Genomic DNA, 19,587 nt, shown 5'->3' with positions numbered 1-19,587 from the left:
AGTCAAGGTGGGCTTTACTCACTAAACTCCTTTATTTTCAAAAATATTGATTATGGTGTTATAAGGGTGGTTTAAACTGTTATGCCATGCATGTGATTGTTTTGATGATGTTGTGCGCCTGATGCCTAGTTTGAGAGTTCGCTCCATTGGGCTATAGGGCTATGGATATGTATAAACGAATTCGGGTCTGAGTAGGACCGCAAACCCTACCAGGCTAGTGTACACAGTGGGATCGGGAGTCGTCCTTGCTAGTCGCCCGGTCTCGTGGGCGAAAAGTGTGGCCACACTTTCGTCGCACTATGGAAATGTTGTGATTGATGGATTGTTGAGAAAGTGGGGAGTTTGTTTGACTGGCCAGTCTGTGAAATTATTTTTGTGATACTCGATGATATTTCTTTTGATAACTGCAAAAACTCGAGTTCACTATGGTAAGGGTGGCATAATTAATAAAATGTTTTGGCATGAGTCCACTGGGTATTTCAAAATACTCAGCCCTGCATGTGTTTTCCTTATGTGCAGGTTGAACGACGACGAGCGTTGGCGGGTGTTGAGCATAAAATGAATTATGAAATCTTTTGATGATAGTTAGAGTTTTGGTGTCGCCGTGTCTCCACACATGACGTCACTCCTCTTGAACGTTTCCGCCAGAGTCTTTAGTTCTTTTCTTACACTATTATTGAATTTGAACCTTTCTAGAGTTTTTATTCGAAATTAAGGTTTGTTGTTGGAAAAATATTAAGTTATGGCTTTGTTATTTATCACATTTATGGATGGTCAACTTTTTGGTTAAACCCTAGTCTTATTCTTCGTCTCTTTAAGTTCCCTTAAGTCGCGATCGTCCGAATTTATTAGCCCTAGAAGGGCGGTCGTGACAAAAGTTGTCAGCCTTTTATGAGTTGTTGGTTCATACCAAATGAGAAAGTTGAAGGTAAACCTATTACCAACAATGTATCAAGCATCATAACCTCAACAATGTACCGACCTGGAATCACACATGATCTATAGCATAGCAACATACTATTGGTATTAGACCACTAGACCATGAATGCTCCTTGTTACCAATTCTAACGTACATATTTCCTTCGTCCCATAAGAATATGTATTATTATTCTACTAATAATACTTTAATTATTTTTTCTTTCTATTTTTCCTTACTTTACCAATCGTGCATTAAAATCTGTGTCCAACCAAAAGTGCAGATTCTTATGAGACGAAGGGAGTATAAATTATGACTGAACATTGGCTAACTTCATTTCTTTGTACAAGTTTTGCCAATAACATTTATTGGCATGCAATTGGTCTCTAATATTATGAACTTTGATCAAATTTTAATTTTTTTACGATTAAATTGATTGTAAAAGCCATAGATAATCATGCAAACTAAAAAATAAATATACCCTCTTGAAACCATGTACATACATAAGGCAATACACATAAACACTGAATTATAGGGTATTCTTTTTTGAACTGTTCCAAGAGTATAAGTGAATCGTTTTATTTTTTGAACAAAACATAATACTTGTACTCGATCTTACCTTTATTCTCTTTTCACTTCTCTATATTATTATTTTCACTTCTCTTACTAGTATCATTTTTTTAAAATCTTGTGTCAAAGAAATTAAAGTACAATTTGAGAGAGTAATTTTTTGTGAAATGCGTGGGATTGTGAAAAGGAATATAAGAGGAAATAGAATCGAATAAGAACAAAGGTCGCAAACACACCATGGACGGTTTGATGACCTGCCCAAACGTGTCTACAGTTTTTTTTATTAGTGAAAAATCGTATCTCCAATTTGAACACTACTCGTAGTATTTAATATTCTGAAAAGATAATAAATATTCTAAAGGTAGCCTTGGTTTGGGAATAGTCGGTATAGCTATAACCTCTTTGAATTAGATTCTTACTTTCTTAATAAATTGGTCATAAATTTTCATTCGTTCTTTTGGGCACTCGTTTGCATATAACATGAATATTTTTTTATACTTATTCGTAAAACTTTATATTCTGCATGGAGTTACCTAATTATATCGATCAAATTGTGCTCATTGTATATTTAAGTAGAAAATAGGATTTAAGTAAAACTATTTTGTGCTCAGAAAACTATTCATAAATAAGATTTTCACAAAACCAAATACTAAGACGTTTCTTTAAATTGAGTAACATCTTTTAAATCGAAAATAAGATTTTAAGATTTAATTTCTCCTTTTATTCATAGATACATAAAAAGATATTAAATCAAATGCAAATAGAGTAACACTTATATAGCGAATAATTTTGCTTTTGTACATATGAGAATTTATTTACATGTAAATTAGACTTTTGACAAAATCAAACACCGAGTAGTAAAACCTTTCTTTAGCACAATTAAGACTTCATAATTAAAAAACAAGACAACAAAAGACTTTATTCGTAAATAATACAATTTCATAAGACTTTTAGGACAATTAAAACTTTATTCTTTATAAATGATACTCCATTTATCTAAATATAAATGATTTTTTTGAAAATCAAGTAAGACATTTATTAAGAGATAGTATATATACTTCTAAAAAAATCTAATTTTATTTTTTGAAACTATTATTTACGTTCAAGCAGAGTATAATTATATTTCATCCTTTTCCATGAAAATATAAATTCTTTTCATTTTAGTTTATTACATAAAATTTCATCCTTGAAAATATACATTCTTTTCATTTTAGTTTATTACATAAAAATAGTCTATTTCTTTTTTTAAAAAATATATTATTTATTGACCATACTTTAATCATTTTATTATATAATTAATTATACATTAAAATAGTCTATTTCTATTTTCTAAAAATATATTATTTATTGACCATACTTTAATCATTTTATTATATAATTAATTATACATTAAAACTTACTAGCATTGATACTAGGAACATAATTATTTCAAAAACTCGTATGCATCTAAAAGATACTAGCACTGATACTAGGAACATAATTATTTCAATTGAAACTTTCTAAATAATAGTAGTAGTAATATTTTAGAACGCTAAAAATAGAAAATGATGACGTTTTTAATGTGATAGTAGTATAATTTCTCAATTTGAATAAGTTCAAGTTCAATATACTCGCGTGTGTTTGAATCTATAATGCGGACTGCGGCGAACAAAAGGTGAATTTTAATTTTAATTTTAATTTTAATTTTAATTTTATGAAAGATATGATTAGCATTTGTGGATTGCGGCGACTAAAGGTGATAGGAAAATTTTACTCCCTCCGTCCCCTATTAGGAGTCACGCTTTGACCGAACACGAGTTTTAAGAAATATAAAGAAAAGTTGGTTGAAAAAGTTAGTGGAATGTGGGACTTATTTTTTTATATTAATTTATAATAAAATGTGAGTGAATTGAGTTAGTGGATGTAGGACCTACTTACCATTTATGATAAAAATGAAGTGTGACTCTTAATTAAAGACGGATCAAAATAGAAAAGAGTCACTTTTAATAGGGAACGAAGTATTAATTTTATATATGATAAATATCGTAAGTGGAAGATTTCATTATCAAAATTTATGACATAATTTAGACTAATCTGTAAAGGTGATGGGTGAAATTTTTAAATTTTAATTTTCTGAGACATGATAAATATCGCAAGTGGAAGATATCATTATCTCACTTTATGACACTGATCTCATTTATTAAATAAGATATATTTTTATTTTAGTATTAAAATTATGTAAAGAATAATACAGTAGTAATGATTTTTAAACTTCAATTATACCTCGACTATAATATCGGTTTTAATATGTTCCCAGATCTGAAGAAACTTGGCAATGTTGCTTCCATACCATTGTTTTGGATTCATGTATAAAAAAAACTGGATATCATCAGATTTAATTCATATATACAATAGCTAAACATCCACTCTTATGCATAAAGAAGAAAAGAAAGAAATGAATAACAAATTAACTAGAAATCAAAATCACCCATATCGCCCATGGCATCGCCGTAACCATCAGCATACGCCGCCGATTCCCCAATATCTCCCACCATATCTCCCACCAACAATCCTCCCAGCAATCCCGCCCCCAATCCCAACCCTAATCCGCCGCCCATCCTATTCTTCTTCGGCTTCTGCGGCTGCGCGTACGCCGCATATCCCGCCGGCGGCGCAGCCGGGTACCCCTGCCCATACCCGCTCGTCGTCGGATACGCCCCGTACCCGTACCCGTACCCCGGATGCTGCTGCTGCGCGGGCGGCGGGTAGGCATACTGCGGCGGCGGAGGATACGCCGTGACGGGCTCCTCCGCAACCTGGTGGGTGAATTTATCCCCAAATTTGTAGGCGAATTTTAGGGTTCCTTTGGATTTGCCGGAGGGGGTGATGACCTGGTGGTCGACTGTGCGGTCGGCGGCGGCGGAGTCGGGGCGGAAGAGGTCGTGGACGGAGACGGTGACGGCGCCGATGTCCTTGTCGGGGCCGATTGTGCTCTGCGTGCGGAGCTGGAAGAGGAGGGAGAGGCCGGGCTTGGTGAGGTAGGGCTCGTCGACCACGAACTCCATGCGGTGGTTCCATTTGGGGGAAGTGCCGGAGTTCTTGTCGACGAGGGTGCGCTGCATCGATTGGGGGTAGCCGGCGATGGAGACGTCGACGTAGACGTCCATTTTGGAGAAGTGGTTGACGTCCTTGAGGCCCTGCGCGGAGAGGAGGGTGATGTTCAAGCGGCGATACTCCATTGTTGATTTGATTTGATTAGTTGATTGGAATTAGGGATTTGAGAAAGTTTTGAATTGGGGATTTGGGGGTTGTGGTGGGGGAGGCTATATATAGGGAGAGTAAAGTGAGGCGGCTAAGGAAACTACATAGTGAGGAAGGTGCATTACACCGCCTTCCATACTCCGTGTTGACATCACGATTTCTGATATGCATTAAAGTCTACAATATCGACAAGGTATATTCATATAATAATGAAACAATTTATATTCAATTTTAATATATGTTGAGTAGTATTTCAATTCACTTAAACCCAATCTTCAACGAATATTACTGTTATAAAACAAGTTTTACAATTTGTATCAATTAATATATGCTTATTACTTTTGTAAATCAAATCATACAATTTGTATCAATTTGACTTTTTAAGGAATTAGCTCTCATAAAAAATCTGATCACACCCCCTATGTATATTTGGGTATTAAATATCACTAGTGTTAACCCACGTGCGATGCACGACGTAATTTTTTCATCATACTATTTTAAATAATTAATTAAAATAAAAAATAATATAACTATGAAAATTAAAATTAAATATAAAAATACACTATAAATAAAAATTCAATAAATATAGTATTTATAATGAAACCAAGACAAACACAATTATTTTGACAACGAAGAAGAGAGTGTCAAGAGGACACTTTTGAAAAATATGTTTAAAACAATCATTCATATCTCTCTAAAAAAAGCATAAATCACAATTTTAGCAAAATAATCAATAACTCATAATATTCAAAACATCAAAATTATGACCATAAAAATATTCAAATGATAAACTACATAAAAATAACATTAAAGTAATTGGTTTAGGACATTAATTCATCATAAGTGATCAAATGTTTTTTTTACACCACTTAAATGTAATTATAGCAACAATGACGATAGAAATATACAAAAATAATAAATTATTTAAAGATGAAAATAAATATTATGCATGTCTTGAGTCAATAATATTACGATTCTTCCCTTTCTAAGAATTGTAAGAAATATTGTGATAAAATTATCGAACCATATATACATGCGCTACTCTAACTATTGCAATCAAAAGAAAAAAAATAACAATAAATAAATATAAATTACGATAAAAATTATAATATAAATTGAACTATAAGTCTAGTTGAGAAAATCCTTCTTTCTGCAAGACAAATTACATTAAAGTTGGTGATCTCGGATTGACGTATTATCCCCAATGATGAAATCCTCCTAACGTACATAACATCTCAAAATCGCTAGGCACCGATGAACTTGATGGGGCTCTAAAAATTGAGTATACAATGTTCCTAAAATGTACAATACAATGTTGAGAGCTTGAAAGAGAATGGAGAGTGCTTTTGTGGTGTGTGATTCATCCACAACTCTATGCATTTTATAATCACAAAATTAGTCAATGATAAATCATGGAATTAAAACATCATGAATTATAATATTAAGACAATGGAGGTTACAAAATTTTGACTTTTCTTATTATTTTTGTTGTTATTAGCCATGGATTAATAGTTATAATGAATAAATGAGTTACTACAAAATTTCAAAAATTGAATAATAATATTAAAATACTAATCATTGTTTTTAATAGATTAACCGTTTCACATTTAACTCTAGTTTGACGTAAGTCTCTGAATTTGAATAACACGTTTTCTTCATCATTTGGCCATGGAGTCATAAATTGTAACATCATTTGATCCAAATTTAATTTTAAAAATACCTAATTTTAGTTATGTCTAACGGTTTGTAATTAACGCATAATTGGCTGTTACAAATAAAAAACATGATTTAGTTGTATAGATCCAAAGCTTATAAATATTCAAAAGCTTACCCAAAACTTATCAATATTTAAAATAAGCCAAAACTCGCATTTTATATATGTATAGATTAGAGATCCTTAATTCCCTATCTAATGGACGTGTATGGGGTTGTAGGACTCTATCATTCCATATCTAGCAACCTCTCAATTTATAATACTAGTACTCTAATATTTATTGTGTCATCACTAAGCAAGAAACACAATAGTTTAGAATTAAAATTGATAGATTTATAATTCCAAAAACTTATAGCCGGAATAACCCATAATTGAATAATTTAACACTATGTTAGAATTGACTCGATTGATATCCTTAATCACATAAATATGTTAGTGTCATAATTTAATGTTTTTTTACAAAACGTATATGATACTACTAGAAACAAGATGCTCACACTATATATATTCAAATTCAAATTATATTCATATGTAATGCTATATTTAACTTTAAATGTTTTATACTCCATATTTTTTTTAATTCTAACATATGAAATGTCATAGGTCTGGTCCATAACTCATGTTAGAAAGAAAGATTTGATTATATAAAGTTGAGAAATATAGTGAATTAATTAAAAATAAACAAGCAAAAAGTGTGCACTTTGAGGAGGTCAGGAAATACGACAACAATGTCACTCTATGAGGTGGCATTGTAGGTGAGTGTGGGAAGAAATCGCACCACTCTACGCCTATTCCAACGCTCATATGCACATATTATTATCGTGGGATGGCCTGAATAGCCCGCCAAATTTAGGATTAGGGTTGAAAATTTATAGCCCGATTAGCCTGCAACCAACTAATCCGCAATCCGTTAGGGCCATACTCGAAAATCCGATGGACTGGCCCGAAAACCCAATAAAATTTTTATTATTCTAATCTTTACTCCTAATTCAACACTTCATTGATTAATTTTATAATATATATAACTAACAAAAAGTAACTTCCAAATTTATATTAAATATAAATTATATATTAAATTTTTATTAATATAATAATTGATAAATAAATTAATACTTCAAATTCACTAAAAAATTATTTAAATTTCTAAAATATGCACTAAAATTTCACGAAATATCTCAAATATTAGTATTTTATTATGTTTATGATTGACTTTAAGCATATAACTCAAATTTATCATAATTAAATATTTTATATTTTATGAATATAACTAATTTTCATCATTATTTATTGGATTGATCGCATGTTAATCTTATCAGTAGCAACACGATTAACCCACTGGGCTAGCCCGAAACCCAATCTTTTAGGATTAGAGTTGAACTTTTATAACCTGAAAGAAATCACAACCCGACTAACCCGCACCCGACTGACCCGCAACCCGAATAGGGTTGGCCCGAAACCCGATGGACTGACCCGATTGACATCCCTATATATTATCATTCTAGCTTTATTTTATCTACTATCTTATCAAAATTATCAAACATGTTCCTAGTGTCCTAACTTCAAATGCAAATTAATTTGCTAAAGTTATAAATTTTGGGCCACATTTGATTGTTAATATGAAATTTGTTTTTGATATTATTTCAATTAGTCGTTACAGATATGTTTTAATCGAATTTACTTTGAAGGTAAAATGCAATGAATTACCCATATTGAATACTCCCTCCGTCTCCGATTAAGAGTCACATTTTTCCATTTCGGTCTATCCCTAATTAAGAGTTACAACTTAATTTTACCATAAATAGTAAGTAGGTCTCACATTCCATTAACTCAATTCAATCACATTTTATTATGAAATCAATATAAAAAAATGGATCACACATTCCACTAACTTTTTCAATCAACTTTTCTTTATATTTCTTAAAATTCGTGTACAGTCAAAGTGTGACTCTTAATCGGGGACGGAGGGAGTATTTTTGTGGACGTCTAAATTCATAGTACATTAATTAGCATTGACAATGGACATTCAATTCACGAGGAATTTCGTGGAATGCTTAGTCATAGTAATAGATGATGAAGCTAAGACAAGTGTCACTTTCAAGCACGAAACGCTAGCGGCGCCACCAAGAGAACGCGTTGGTGTGCATTCCATTTTCAACAAAATCTCGAAAGTAGTAGGAGCATATTCCAGATTTTCTTTATTCAGAAGCTTCTCCCTTCACTTAAATTAATTCTATATGTGCCTTACCTCCTAGAGTTTGTATTCCTTCTTGAGATGTAGTACTACTTATTAAATAAGAGAGTTTTTTTGTTATTAAAAATCAACATTAATAATTTTTAAAATCTTATTCTTTCTATATTTTTTCCTCTGTTCGTATTAACAACGCCAAGAATAATTTGAGGTTGGACTGCTCCAATGACCAATGGTATGGGATAGACATGATCCCACCCTGGGGCAGGGGTACGGCCCGATGGGGTTGGGCCTGGTATCTCTTTGGAGGGGTGTGAGACCGGGCCTGGAGAAGGGTCCGACAATGGGAGCAGTATGCGTCGTAGGGCTCCGAGCTGGACCGCAAGCCTTTTTTTTATCCTTTTTTAAAAAAATGGAAAATTGTATTTTAAATTAATTATCTTCAATTGCAAAATAATTTACCAATACTCCCTCCTTCCACCAATAGAAGGCCAATTTAACCAGACAGAGTTTGAAGAAAAATAGAAGTAGAAAGGAAGTAAAAGGGGTTAGTGGAAGACGAGTCCTACTTTTATATGTTAGTTTTATAGTGAAATGTGAGTGAGACGCTTATTGGTGGACGGAGGGCCGAGTGAGTAAAATTCATCCAAGAGAAGTGAGGTAGAGATGAGACATTCTTGTGTGAAAAACACAAATTCGCGTCAAGTTAGTTTATAGAGCCTGGAATCAGTTTACGTTTCCGATCGCATGGTTAAATCATCTCATATCGGACCAATATTTTGCAGAGAGTTCCCAAACTCATTGTACTTCTTGACAATCCGCAGATTGTAAGATAGTACATACTTTAAAGTTCCAGCCACTGTTTTGGTTGAGATTTGTCCATTTTATTTTTCTTTTATATATCAATAATATCTCATTCTTGATATCTTGTATTTTAGTATGATACTCCATAGTCTTGATCGATAGTATCCCCGTTATATTTCTATAGTAAATTTTTTCAAAGTTGGTCCCTTAGTTTTCCCCCATATAAGATTTTTTCACGTAAATCTTAGTACCTTTATTTTTTGTTGCATCACTTGGTATTCTCTAGTCGGTTCCTTCACTTAAATTGGGGCATATATTCCCTTCGTCTAAGGTTATATGGTTCCTTCACTTAAATTGGGGCATATATTCCCTTCGTCTAAGGTTGATATAAATATAATCCCTTCCCTTAAATTTGGCATCTTATGCATGTATCTGTACGAAGCGGGCATTCTAACTCAACTTTTGGCATTTTCACCTAATAACACAATTAGTTACCTACCATGTCAATAAACGCATTATTCAGTAAATATAACTAATAAGAAAAATAATCATTTTTTTGAAGTGCGCCCTCTATGAAAGCGCTAACAAGAACAGAAAAAGGTTAGCTTTTGAGGCTGCCTATGTACCTAAATTACAAGTCATCAGTAAGTACTAAAATGTGGCATGAAAATGAAATTCACCATGTATAAAAAACGAAGCAAATGACTCACATCATAGTACTACTACAAACGAGAGAGAGAGAGAGACAGAGAATCTCTATTGATATTATACCGGGAGCGCTACATTGACAACAAAACATAACTACATTGATTCCGGCCATTTGAGTGAGGTGCATTAACTAGGATAAATTCTGCTGCCTTTTTTTCCGATTGATCTAAAGAGGATGGTAGGGCACACAGCCCAACGCAGCGCTCAAATTGTTAACCACATCGTTGCATCTCGTTAGAAGACTAAGCATCTGTTGCGAGATATCACCCGGCGCCGTTTTCAGAGCCGGCGGTCTGATCCCTTGCTCCGGAGCAGGGAGCTGTTGGAATGGAGGTGCAAAAGTATTGCTGGACTGATGATTAATTTTTGGCAAATCCTTACTAGTTGAATGTATAGAAGAACCACCCGCCCCAAAACTAGCGATCTTGTTTATACTATTATTTTCATTTAACGGGGGACTGCTATCGTCCCCTCCCAACACAAACTTAACTCGGGCGCTTTTACCAGCACCTCCATTCCCAGCCTCCTCTCCGCTGGGCTTCTTCAGGCATGACCTGAGCTGCTCAGAGGACGTTTTGGCAACTACCGGCATTGGCTCAGAGGCCGTTTTGGCCACTACCGGCATTGGCTCAGTATCTTCTTTGTTTTGATGAGGCGCCTTGACCGGTTCTGACTCTGCCCCCTCACCTTCCACTTCACGAATGTAGCATCTGACATTCGTGCTTCCAAACAAGTTGCTACTTCCAACAGCAAACTTCAAAGCAGCCTGTGCATCTATCTTGTGTTGGTAGACCAAGCGGCACACGTACGACTTCCAGAAAACTCTTGTGGCCGACTGATCCAGAGGCCCGAAACGGGCGAATTTCGCCTTCAGCTGGGGAATGGATGGAAGTGCCGCATCAGCAGGAAACTTCATCATGAGCATAGTTGGAGTCGCAGATCTAGTCATCTGCCCTGCTGCTGTCCTTTTGCTTGATTCTTGTTTCACAGCTCTTATTTGCGGAGCAGAATCTTTCGCATCCCCATACTGGGATTCAGAAGACCTCTGGATAATAACCTTTTTTTCCACTGTCGATGGTTTGGAGCTATTTATCTTTTTTCTCTTAGACTCCAAAGACTCATCCAACTCCTTTTTCTCCACTGTCAATGATTTAGAGCTATCCATCTTCTTTCTCTTAGACTCCAAACACTCATCCAACTCCTTTTTCGCAAACGTAAATGATTTGGAGCTATCCATCATCTTTTTCTTAGACTCCAAAGACTCGTCCCACTCCTTTTTCTGCACTGTCAATGATTTTGAACTATCCATCTTCTTTCTCTTAAACTCCAAAGACTCATTCAACTTCTTTCTTTTTACGCCTTCTGAGACATCGAGCTTCATTTTCTGGACATCATCCAGACGAACACGTTTCTTTCCACTTTTGGTTGGATCAAGTAGTCTTACTGAAGGTCTCACAATTTTGTCAGCAACAACAGGCGTGGGCACAGGTAATCCACTAGGACTACCTTCACTTGCCTCAATCTCTGCTGGTGGCACTACAACCAAGCTCTTCTGATACACAAGGGATCGGTATTTTAAGAAAACCTGCTTGATGACAGCTTGGCAACTCTTCTGCTCCCCATGAAAGGGATTGCAGGCAACAGCACGTAGATCCCTCACAAACATTTGAAGCTCTATTTTCACAAAGTCATCTGCTTGCTTTGAATGAGATAATGATAATTCCACAGCTGCATCTATTTTCTGGTCTTCTGGTCCACTGTTTTCAGAGGGATGAACACGGGCTGGCATTCCAGAGACATTCTCTGTAATGTTACTGACTGCGAGAGGTAACTCCCGACGTTCCCCACCGGTATCAGGGTTAGTTACTTTCTTTTTCTCTTTCTTTACGCGGATTGCATTGTCATCTGTGGATTTCCCAGCGGGACGCTTTAGAAACTTAACTTTTTTGGTGCCACCTTCAACATGTTTCCTGGAACTATCAGAAGGTTTCATATAAATTGACGCCTGCTGACTTATAGGTTGATGTCGACCCTCAGTGGAACAAGACTCGGATGGCTGGTGCATGTGGTCTCTCACACCAGAGTACTGTCTATTTATCGAGAATGGACGAGGGAAGTGACCCACCTGGCTTGAACTTGCTTTCTTGCTCTTCAATGGAATAGATTCCTCCTGTCGTCTAGAAAGATACTTGTCTTTCTCCACTTGACCTTTTGCTTTTGCAGGCTTCACAGAGATTTCCTTCTCACCAAGTGTTTCAGCAAACACCAGTCGGCCACTCAAAGGAGCTGCAATATTGAACCAACAAGATAAATGAGAAGGAGAAGACAAATGGAAACACTTGAAAAAGAAAATGATCAGACAAAGGACAAAATTATAAGATGGTTTTATGCATGTTGAACAAGGGCATCAACAATCTTCTACACTGAAATTGTATACATAAGGCAAGCAAAATTGGAAGAGAAAAACGGTAGCAAACTAGCAACCAATAACAAAGCTAAGGATAGTAAACAATAAATCAAATCTCTTTAAGAATGTCAACTAGCATATCCCTCTACCAAGCACAATCAGTGATACAGTGATAATAGAGTGGGTTAGGTTAAACGTTCAGAACATGTCCAGACTTGCTGAATTACATTCTAGAGGCAATTGGTCAAATTGCTGGTACAAGAGGACAGCTAAGATTAAATGACACAAAAATAACCATACAATCGGAGAATGGTTTCACAAGGTTAATATTGTCTTTAGTTCAGATTTCCATGGTATATATCCGTTCATACATACAATGTTTCTTTAAATTCCAATTCTTGGGCAAGCTTCAGTAGTTTCCTTTTAGTGAAATAAAGCTGGCTAAAAAGCATAGTACCTCTGATATTTTCTCTTAGACAAATTCAGGATATTAACGAATTTCCAGCAGTTACAATTACATATACCCTTATATTGTTAGTGTTATCTTTCTCCTTAGTTATTGCTGCTGTTTCCACCACTGGCACAGCCATACCCCGATTTTTCACACTAATATTAGTACAACTACTATCACTTTCATCATCTTTTCATTATAAATTACATCTATAATGTTTTTATAGAAGTAATGAAAATTAAATGACAACTCCAAAAGCTTATGACGTCATATACTATACTACAATGCCTTTAACACACTTCAATTCCTTCTGTTCATAAAAAAGTGGTTCAAGTGCTAAGTATGAGCACACACAGAATATTCGTTAGTCTTAGCATGTTACACATCATTTCAGCAGACTTAGCCCTCTGCTTCTAGATTATAAAACTAAAGACACCAGCTTAGCTTGAAAGGCCCCTAACCACCTCTAGGACAAAGCATCCAAATAATGTACAGATTTGGCTGAGGTCATATCAGACATACTGGAGCAATTAAGAAGCAAAAGCTGTGTAATTACTATTATGAAATAAGATGCTGCTATACCAAACCAAAGCCTAGGATCAGTTTGTTTAATAATTAGCACACACTTTTTTGTACTGCGATTCAATAAGGAATATCTAAATCAAACCCCAAAAACGGAGGGAGGCTGCATAAGGAGGACAGTTGAAGAAGAATAAAGGAATATGCTGCATTTCAGATCCACCTTCATTAACAACAATCCATCAAACAAACAATTATTATAATATAAAAGGAGAAAGACTTGAAGAAATAGAAAAATATTTAGGGGGATTTTTTTCAATATTCTTACTCCATTCACAAACAATCATATGGGCGATCATGGCCTAACTGGAGGCTTAACCTATTTGGTGGTGGCATATGACAGCTTTGGTTATTACCGAGTATGCTCTTTCCGTTGTTCAGTGAGATGAAGAGGCAAAAAGTAATGAAGAGGAAAAGGGGGCAGCACATTTAGTAAATGAGAGAATGGTAACTAATTTATTCAGTCGAGGAAAACAATTAACAATCAAGGAAAGTTCAATATTCAGTTAGTACAGTTTACAATGTCCAAAAACACCAAACTCTGCTAAAAAACAAAATCATACACCATAAGTACACCAAATGTAGAAACCTAATCATACAAGTGATGACTACCATGAAAGTTTAATTATATTACCTAGTCGGCCTAACAAAATGCTTTATCTAGCACTTCCAGTTCAAGTTACTTTCACTTGAGAAGAAATGGCACATTTTCCCAAGTAGCTATTAATTTAACTTCTCTATTTACAGAGAAACTTCAACAAAAAAAAGTACTATTATACAAAGCATAACCCACTTTGAAGTTTGGACCCTATAAGATAAAGGTTTCTCTATTTAAGCATGCCCACAATAAAAAAGGAAGTATTCATTAATATTTTTTGGTTAGACAGCTGCAATCATTTTCTCATATTATCATATTATGACATGAGAAATCAACATTTTTATTAGTATTCTGCACCACAAGTGAAAAATATTAGAAACTAAGACAATAGAACAAACTTCTTTAGTGCAACAATCAAGTTTGTCGAAGTGTCCAACTGAAACTCAAATGCATTTGCGCAAGTTCTTTTGGTCTAAAAGTACACCTTATTTATCTCCTTAGGTGGAGGAAAATTCATCTCATCCACAGGCCAAGGATAAGAAAATTATACAACTAGTTCTGTGAACAATTCCTAGTCACCCTTAAAGCTAGTAGCTACAAACACAAAGCAAAACACCTCATGCCTCTGAACTATAAGTAGACTCATTAGATAGTACTATGAACTATTTCCATTTAGTCCGTCCCTTACTTTCTAATTTAGAAAAAAAATATATTTCTAATGAGATGGGAGTCATTCTCCACTAACAATTATCAATCACTTTCCCTTTCTATCTCTCTCTTACTTTACCGATTGTGCATTAAAACCCGTGCCCCCCCAGAAGTTCATATTTTTAACAGAGGGGGAGTACTTGTCAAACAAAGGAAAGCAATGCTCAAATTCCCAGCCCATGTAAGATTATATGATTACAAAGGTTTTCCAGTATATAGATTCATGTAATATTATATAATTGATGAGAACAATATGAGGATAGATGAAGAACCTATTCAGTTGAATAAATTATTTAATGAAACATATGAGCATGGTGGCATAAAAATCAATATCTAGAGAGAAAAGTGCAACTCCAATACTAGCAAGATAGAGTAGATGGAAAAGGCATCCTGCAAATGATTGTGTAAAGTACTAGGCAAAGGAGATATTTCCTATTTTATATCTCATTGTCACTTCTATTACTCCCTAAGCTCATTCACAAAAAACTGTGGAGACCAAAAAAAAAGGCATTACAATGTTTTGCTTATGTGCCATGCCCGGAAGCAGCAGAGAGCCAAAGTATGAATATGACACATCAGACTGTATTTGTTTTCACCATTACCATTAGCTACCTTCTTCAGTGAACATGAATGGGATTCTATTAATATTTTTTATTCTTTGTAGCATGTCATTATTTATTTTTGAAAGCGTATCAATTCTGTTCTACTTCATGAGATCAATAACTGTTGATAACACAAAATTATCTCTACAATTTTTTTTGAGATCTTTAGTAGCAGGCATGATAGTAACATAGACAAAGAATGGTCATGACATATAGCACCACAAATATATAAATGACATCACACCATGGAATATTCTAAGAAATTCACCACAAACACTACCTGTAGATGGATCCACCGTCGCAGGGGCAGTGGGACGAGAAGGGCGCAACGGTTGAGTTCCAAAAGCCTGAGCATATGTCTCATCAAAATCCTCAAAACGCATCTTTCTAACAGCAAGAGCCACTGCCTTCTGCTTGATAAAATCAACGGAAAAGCGCTCGTCACTCATGGGATTCAAGGCTACTTGATGCACGAAAGAAACTACGTCACTGGGTCGAAAACTAACATGTGCTTTACTTATCTCGGTCAAGCTATAAACCCCTGCTTCAGAATCACCATCATCCACAACAACATATCCCTCTACACTAGATGGCGAGAACTGATTTTTGCAGCGGCAGGCTAAACCCAAACTACTTCTTCTGGCTATCTCATCTGCAGCTTCCTCCACCGCCTTTACGAATGACCGGGATGTAGTTTGAATCGACTTCTCTGCGAAATTCTCCTCAAATGGAATCAACTCCGCCGGATCAAACCACCCATAGCTGCTGTCCCCAAAAAACGCCACCAACACATGGCCTTCTTGCTTGCCTCTCCGGACAGAACGTGGAACAAGTGCCTCATTATATATGTGGCCCGGCCACCACGGGTGGGATTTTACCTTCCCCCACACCATATCACCGATTTGGAACCCATGTCCAACCGCTTCGTCATTTCCTTTAGCAGCGAACTTGTCGAATGCGGATAAAATAGAATCGTAATCCTCAGCTGCACTCGTATTCTTCTTATGCTCCAGTTTCTCGCTCTGCGGAATGCTTTTTTCACTGCCCCCGAGCAATCTACAAACGGAAGAACTAGGTTTATTTTCACCTCCTCCGCTACCGTTGAACCTGAATTCTTCATTCTCAATCGCAACTCTAGAATCACTCACATTACTGATAAACCTAGTTTCATCTGATTCATCGCCGCCAACTCGACCAGCTTCCACATTAGAAACCACCGTGCCAAATTCGAAAGCTCCGGGGGAAGAAATTTCGCTCGCTGAACCGGCGATTTTATCTTCTTCGACGGTGTGTCTTCCCCGTTGTAGCCGGGCGTCGTTGCTGGAAGTCATGAGCGACATCATCTCAGCCACCTGCAAACGCTTCGAAGCCGAAACACTGAAATTACTAGAAACATGCTGAATCCGGAGAAAATGGCAAGTGAGTACAAATTGGCGAGAAGCATGAACCCTAGAGAAGAAGATGAGGAGTTGAGCGTCCCCTTCTACTGAATCTGATACTGTGGGTGTGGGTTTTGAGCGCGTGGTTGCGCGCGTACAACAATGTGCTTTTTACGGTTTCGTGAGTTTTGAAATGGATATATACACGCTTCACGTTTTAGGGAGAAAATCATTTCATACTTACTAAAATTTAATATAGAGCTCTAGTAGTACTCTAAAATTAATTTTATTTTATTTTTTAAGTAAAATATAATCTCTCTGTTTCTTCAAACCTCATAACTAAGTAATTTTTTCGTTTCTTCATAATTGAGTCATTTTTATATATGTAATTTTTTCTCTTTTACTTTATTCTCTCTAATTTATTCACTTTACACTTTATTCTCTCTACTTTTTCCTCTCTCTTACTTTTCTTATCTATTTATTTAACACACCCAACATTCCATTTCAAAATTCCGTGTCAAAAAGTTTCGCCTCAACTATGAAGAAACGGAGGGAGTAGTATTTATCTTTATGTTTATACTAAAATAATCATAATTCAGAGCATCCACAATAGGGTGGAGGATGCGACGGACGATGCATCCTCCGTCCCTTCGTCCGCCACTTTGGCATCGCGGACGATGCGCGTCTTCCGCCCATTCGTACATCGCATTGTCCGCCACTGTGGGCGATGCGGACGATGCGATGGACGATAGAACGCATTTTCATTTTTTTTTATTTTTTCAGTTTTTTTTTTCTGTTTAAACACCACAATTCTCGTACCATTTCCCATCTTCCAATTTCCCATCTCCCAATTTTTCTCTCTCATCTCACTACAAAAATGAATACCGACGGCGACGAATGGAGTACATCAGAAGGCATTACTCGGGCCTTGTTCGATTGCGTTAATGATGCCACAGCGGAATGCTTGGCAGAAATGGAGCGCGAGTGTGCAGCGGCGGAGCAGGCGGTGACGGCGGCGGCGCGGATCCCTCGGCCGATTCGACGTTCGACGTTTGTCCCCCGCGAGCACGACGTGGCTCACCAACGTCTATTCGCAGACTATTTTTCCGAGCAACCACGGTAGGGCCCGACGGTTTTTCACCGCCGTTTAGAATGCAGCGAGGATCTTTTTCTCCGCATTGCCCGGACTTTGGTGGGACGTGATGAATACTTCCAGTATCGGGAAGACGGCATCGGCGACCCGGACTTACGTCGTTGCAGAAGTGCACGGTTGCGATCCGGCAGTTGGCCTATGGCACCACGGCGGATATGTTCGACGAGTACCTTCACGTCGGGGAGACAACTGGCCGCGATTGTCTGAGGAATTTTTGTAGGGGAATTGTGGAGGCTTTTAGGAACACATATTTGCGAAGGCCATCTACTGAGGATTGCCAGAGCCTGATGAGGATGCATGAGACGGTGCACGGCTTCCTTGGAATGCTAGAGAGCATCGATTGTATGCACTGGGAGTGGAAGAATTGCCCAACGGCGTGGAGAGGCCAATTTACTAGTGGCTACAAGGACAGCCACCCGACGATGATCCTCGAAGCCGTCGCTGACCATCGGCTCTGGATCTGGCATGCATGCTTTGGTGTAGCCGGGTCGAACAACGACATCAACTTCCTCAACTCGTCCACCCTCTTCGCCGATCAATCCAGGGGTCGCAGTCCGACCATCGAGTTCACTGCCAATGGACGCCAATATCATATGGGGTACTACTTGGCCGATGGCATACGGACGGTGGCCTATTTTTGTGAAGACGATCAGGTGCCCAATAGGTGACAGGAGAGTGTTATTTGCGGCAAAGCAGGAGGCTACGCGAAAGGATGTGGAGCGGGCTTTTGGTGTGCTCCAATCGCGGTGGGCATTAGTGAAAGGTCCGGCGCGTTTGTGGTTCAAGGAAGTCATCGCCAATGTCATGTATGCGTGCATCATCTTGCATAACATGATAGTCGAACAAGAAGCTAGACATGTCACCGATTGGGCCGATGATGAAGGTGGATCTAGCTCCAGCACGGCGACCCCGCCTGTCGCTCGAGGATTACCGATGGACTTCGGTGAGGTTCTAGCTAGGCAGACCTCAATGCGCAGCCAACAAGACCATGCGGCGCTCATGAACGACATGATTGAAGAAGTTTGGAAGCGCCACGACCATTGGGAATTTGTAGTTTTTTTATTTCTTACTGTAATTTGAACTTTCAATGAAATGAAGTTGTTTTTTTCAATTTCTGTAGTGTTTAAATATTCAAAAAATAAATAAAATGTTTAGGGCGGGGCTTAGGGCGGACTATAGTACGCCCCATTGCAGGTGGACGCGATGGATGATAGAATACTGATGTGGCGGAGCATAGAGCGGGGCTTAGGGCGTCACATCCTCCGTCCCATTATGGATGCCCTCACTTTTTCAAAATTTATGAATTATGAGAAAAAAAAAATGTACTGGAATAATAAAAAAAATATTCTTTCAAGTTTTATCCGTTTTCTCGTTTTAGCTCATAAAAATTAATCCATGTCAATTTTAGATAAAAGTATTTTGACACATTTGTCAATTTTTGATAAAAGTTATTTGCATATAAATATATATACTTTATATAATTTTAATTTTCCCTCAAATTCTATTATACTCCATTTAAATCTGAATACACTATCTGGAGCTTTTTTTCCTCCAAAATTAATTTTCTCAA

The 19,587-nt window shown here is 36.8% G+C and overlaps 3 protein-coding genes across 3 annotated transcripts; 1 reads left to right on the top strand and 2 right to left on the bottom strand.

The window, feature by feature from the left end:
* Positions 1-3,833: 3,833 nt before the first annotated feature.
* On the bottom strand, positions 3,834-4,776 carry LOC125223783 (protein SRC2 homolog). Its single transcript, XM_048127078.1, has one exon. It carries the CDS (start codon positions 4,702-4,704, stop codon positions 3,937-3,939), a length of 768 nt encoding a protein of 255 aa, XP_047983035.1. The 5' UTR covers positions 4,705-4,776; the 3' UTR covers positions 3,834-3,936.
* A 5,320-nt stretch (positions 4,777-10,096) lies between these two features.
* Positions 10,097-17,026, bottom strand: LOC125222197 (PWWP domain-containing protein 1-like). The gene is made up of 3 exons (XM_048124692.1): positions 15,992-17,026; positions 15,766-15,895; positions 10,097-12,426 (listed from the first exon to the last, which is right to left on the bottom strand). Exons 1-3 carry the CDS (start codon positions 16,826-16,828, stop codon positions 10,307-10,309), a joined length of 3,087 nt encoding a protein of 1,028 aa, XP_047980649.1. The 5' UTR covers positions 16,829-17,026; the 3' UTR covers positions 10,097-10,306.
* A 1,146-nt stretch (positions 17,027-18,172) lies between these two features.
* Positions 18,173-19,097, top strand: LOC125220946. Its single transcript, XM_048123073.1, has 2 exons — positions 18,173-18,670; positions 18,714-19,097. The coding sequence occupies exons 1-2, from the start codon at positions 18,173-18,175 to the stop codon at positions 19,095-19,097; spliced, it is 882 nt and encodes a 293-aa protein (XP_047979030.1).
* Positions 19,098-19,587: the final 490 nt, after the last annotated feature.

The sequence above is a fragment of the Salvia hispanica genome, chromosome 4 (assembly GCF_023119035.1).
Source record: "Salvia hispanica cultivar TCC Black 2014 chromosome 4, UniMelb_Shisp_WGS_1.0, whole genome shotgun sequence".
NCBI lineage: Eukaryota > Viridiplantae > Streptophyta > Magnoliopsida > Lamiales > Lamiaceae > Salvia > Salvia hispanica.
Note: the sequence above shows the minus strand (reverse complement) of the source record. Positions and strands in the feature narration are given on the sequence as shown.

Coding starts and splice junctions, on each gene's coding strand:
- LOC125223783 (XM_048127078.1), bottom strand. CDS start 4,704: ATGGAGTATCGCCGCTTGAACATCACCCTCCTCTCCGCGCAGGGCCTC.
- LOC125222197 (XM_048124692.1), bottom strand. CDS start 16,828: ATGATGTCGCTCATGACTTCCAGCAACGACGCCCGGCTACAACGGGGA. Junction 15,896..15,991: donor CCGAGATAAGTAAAGCACAT/GTTAGTTTTCGA, acceptor TTTATCAAGCAG/AAGGCAGTGGCTCTTGCTGT. Junction 12,427..15,765: donor GACGGTGGATCCATCTACAG/GTAGTGTTTGTG, acceptor TCAATATTGCAG/CTCCTTTGAGTGGCCGACTG.
- LOC125220946 (XM_048123073.1), top strand. CDS start 18,173: ATGTTCGACGAGTACCTTCACGTCGGGGAGACAACTGGCCGCGATTGT. Junction 18,671..18,713: donor ATTTTTGTGAAGACGATCAG/GTGCCCAATAGG, acceptor GCGGCAAAGCAG/GAGGCTACGCGAAAGGATGT.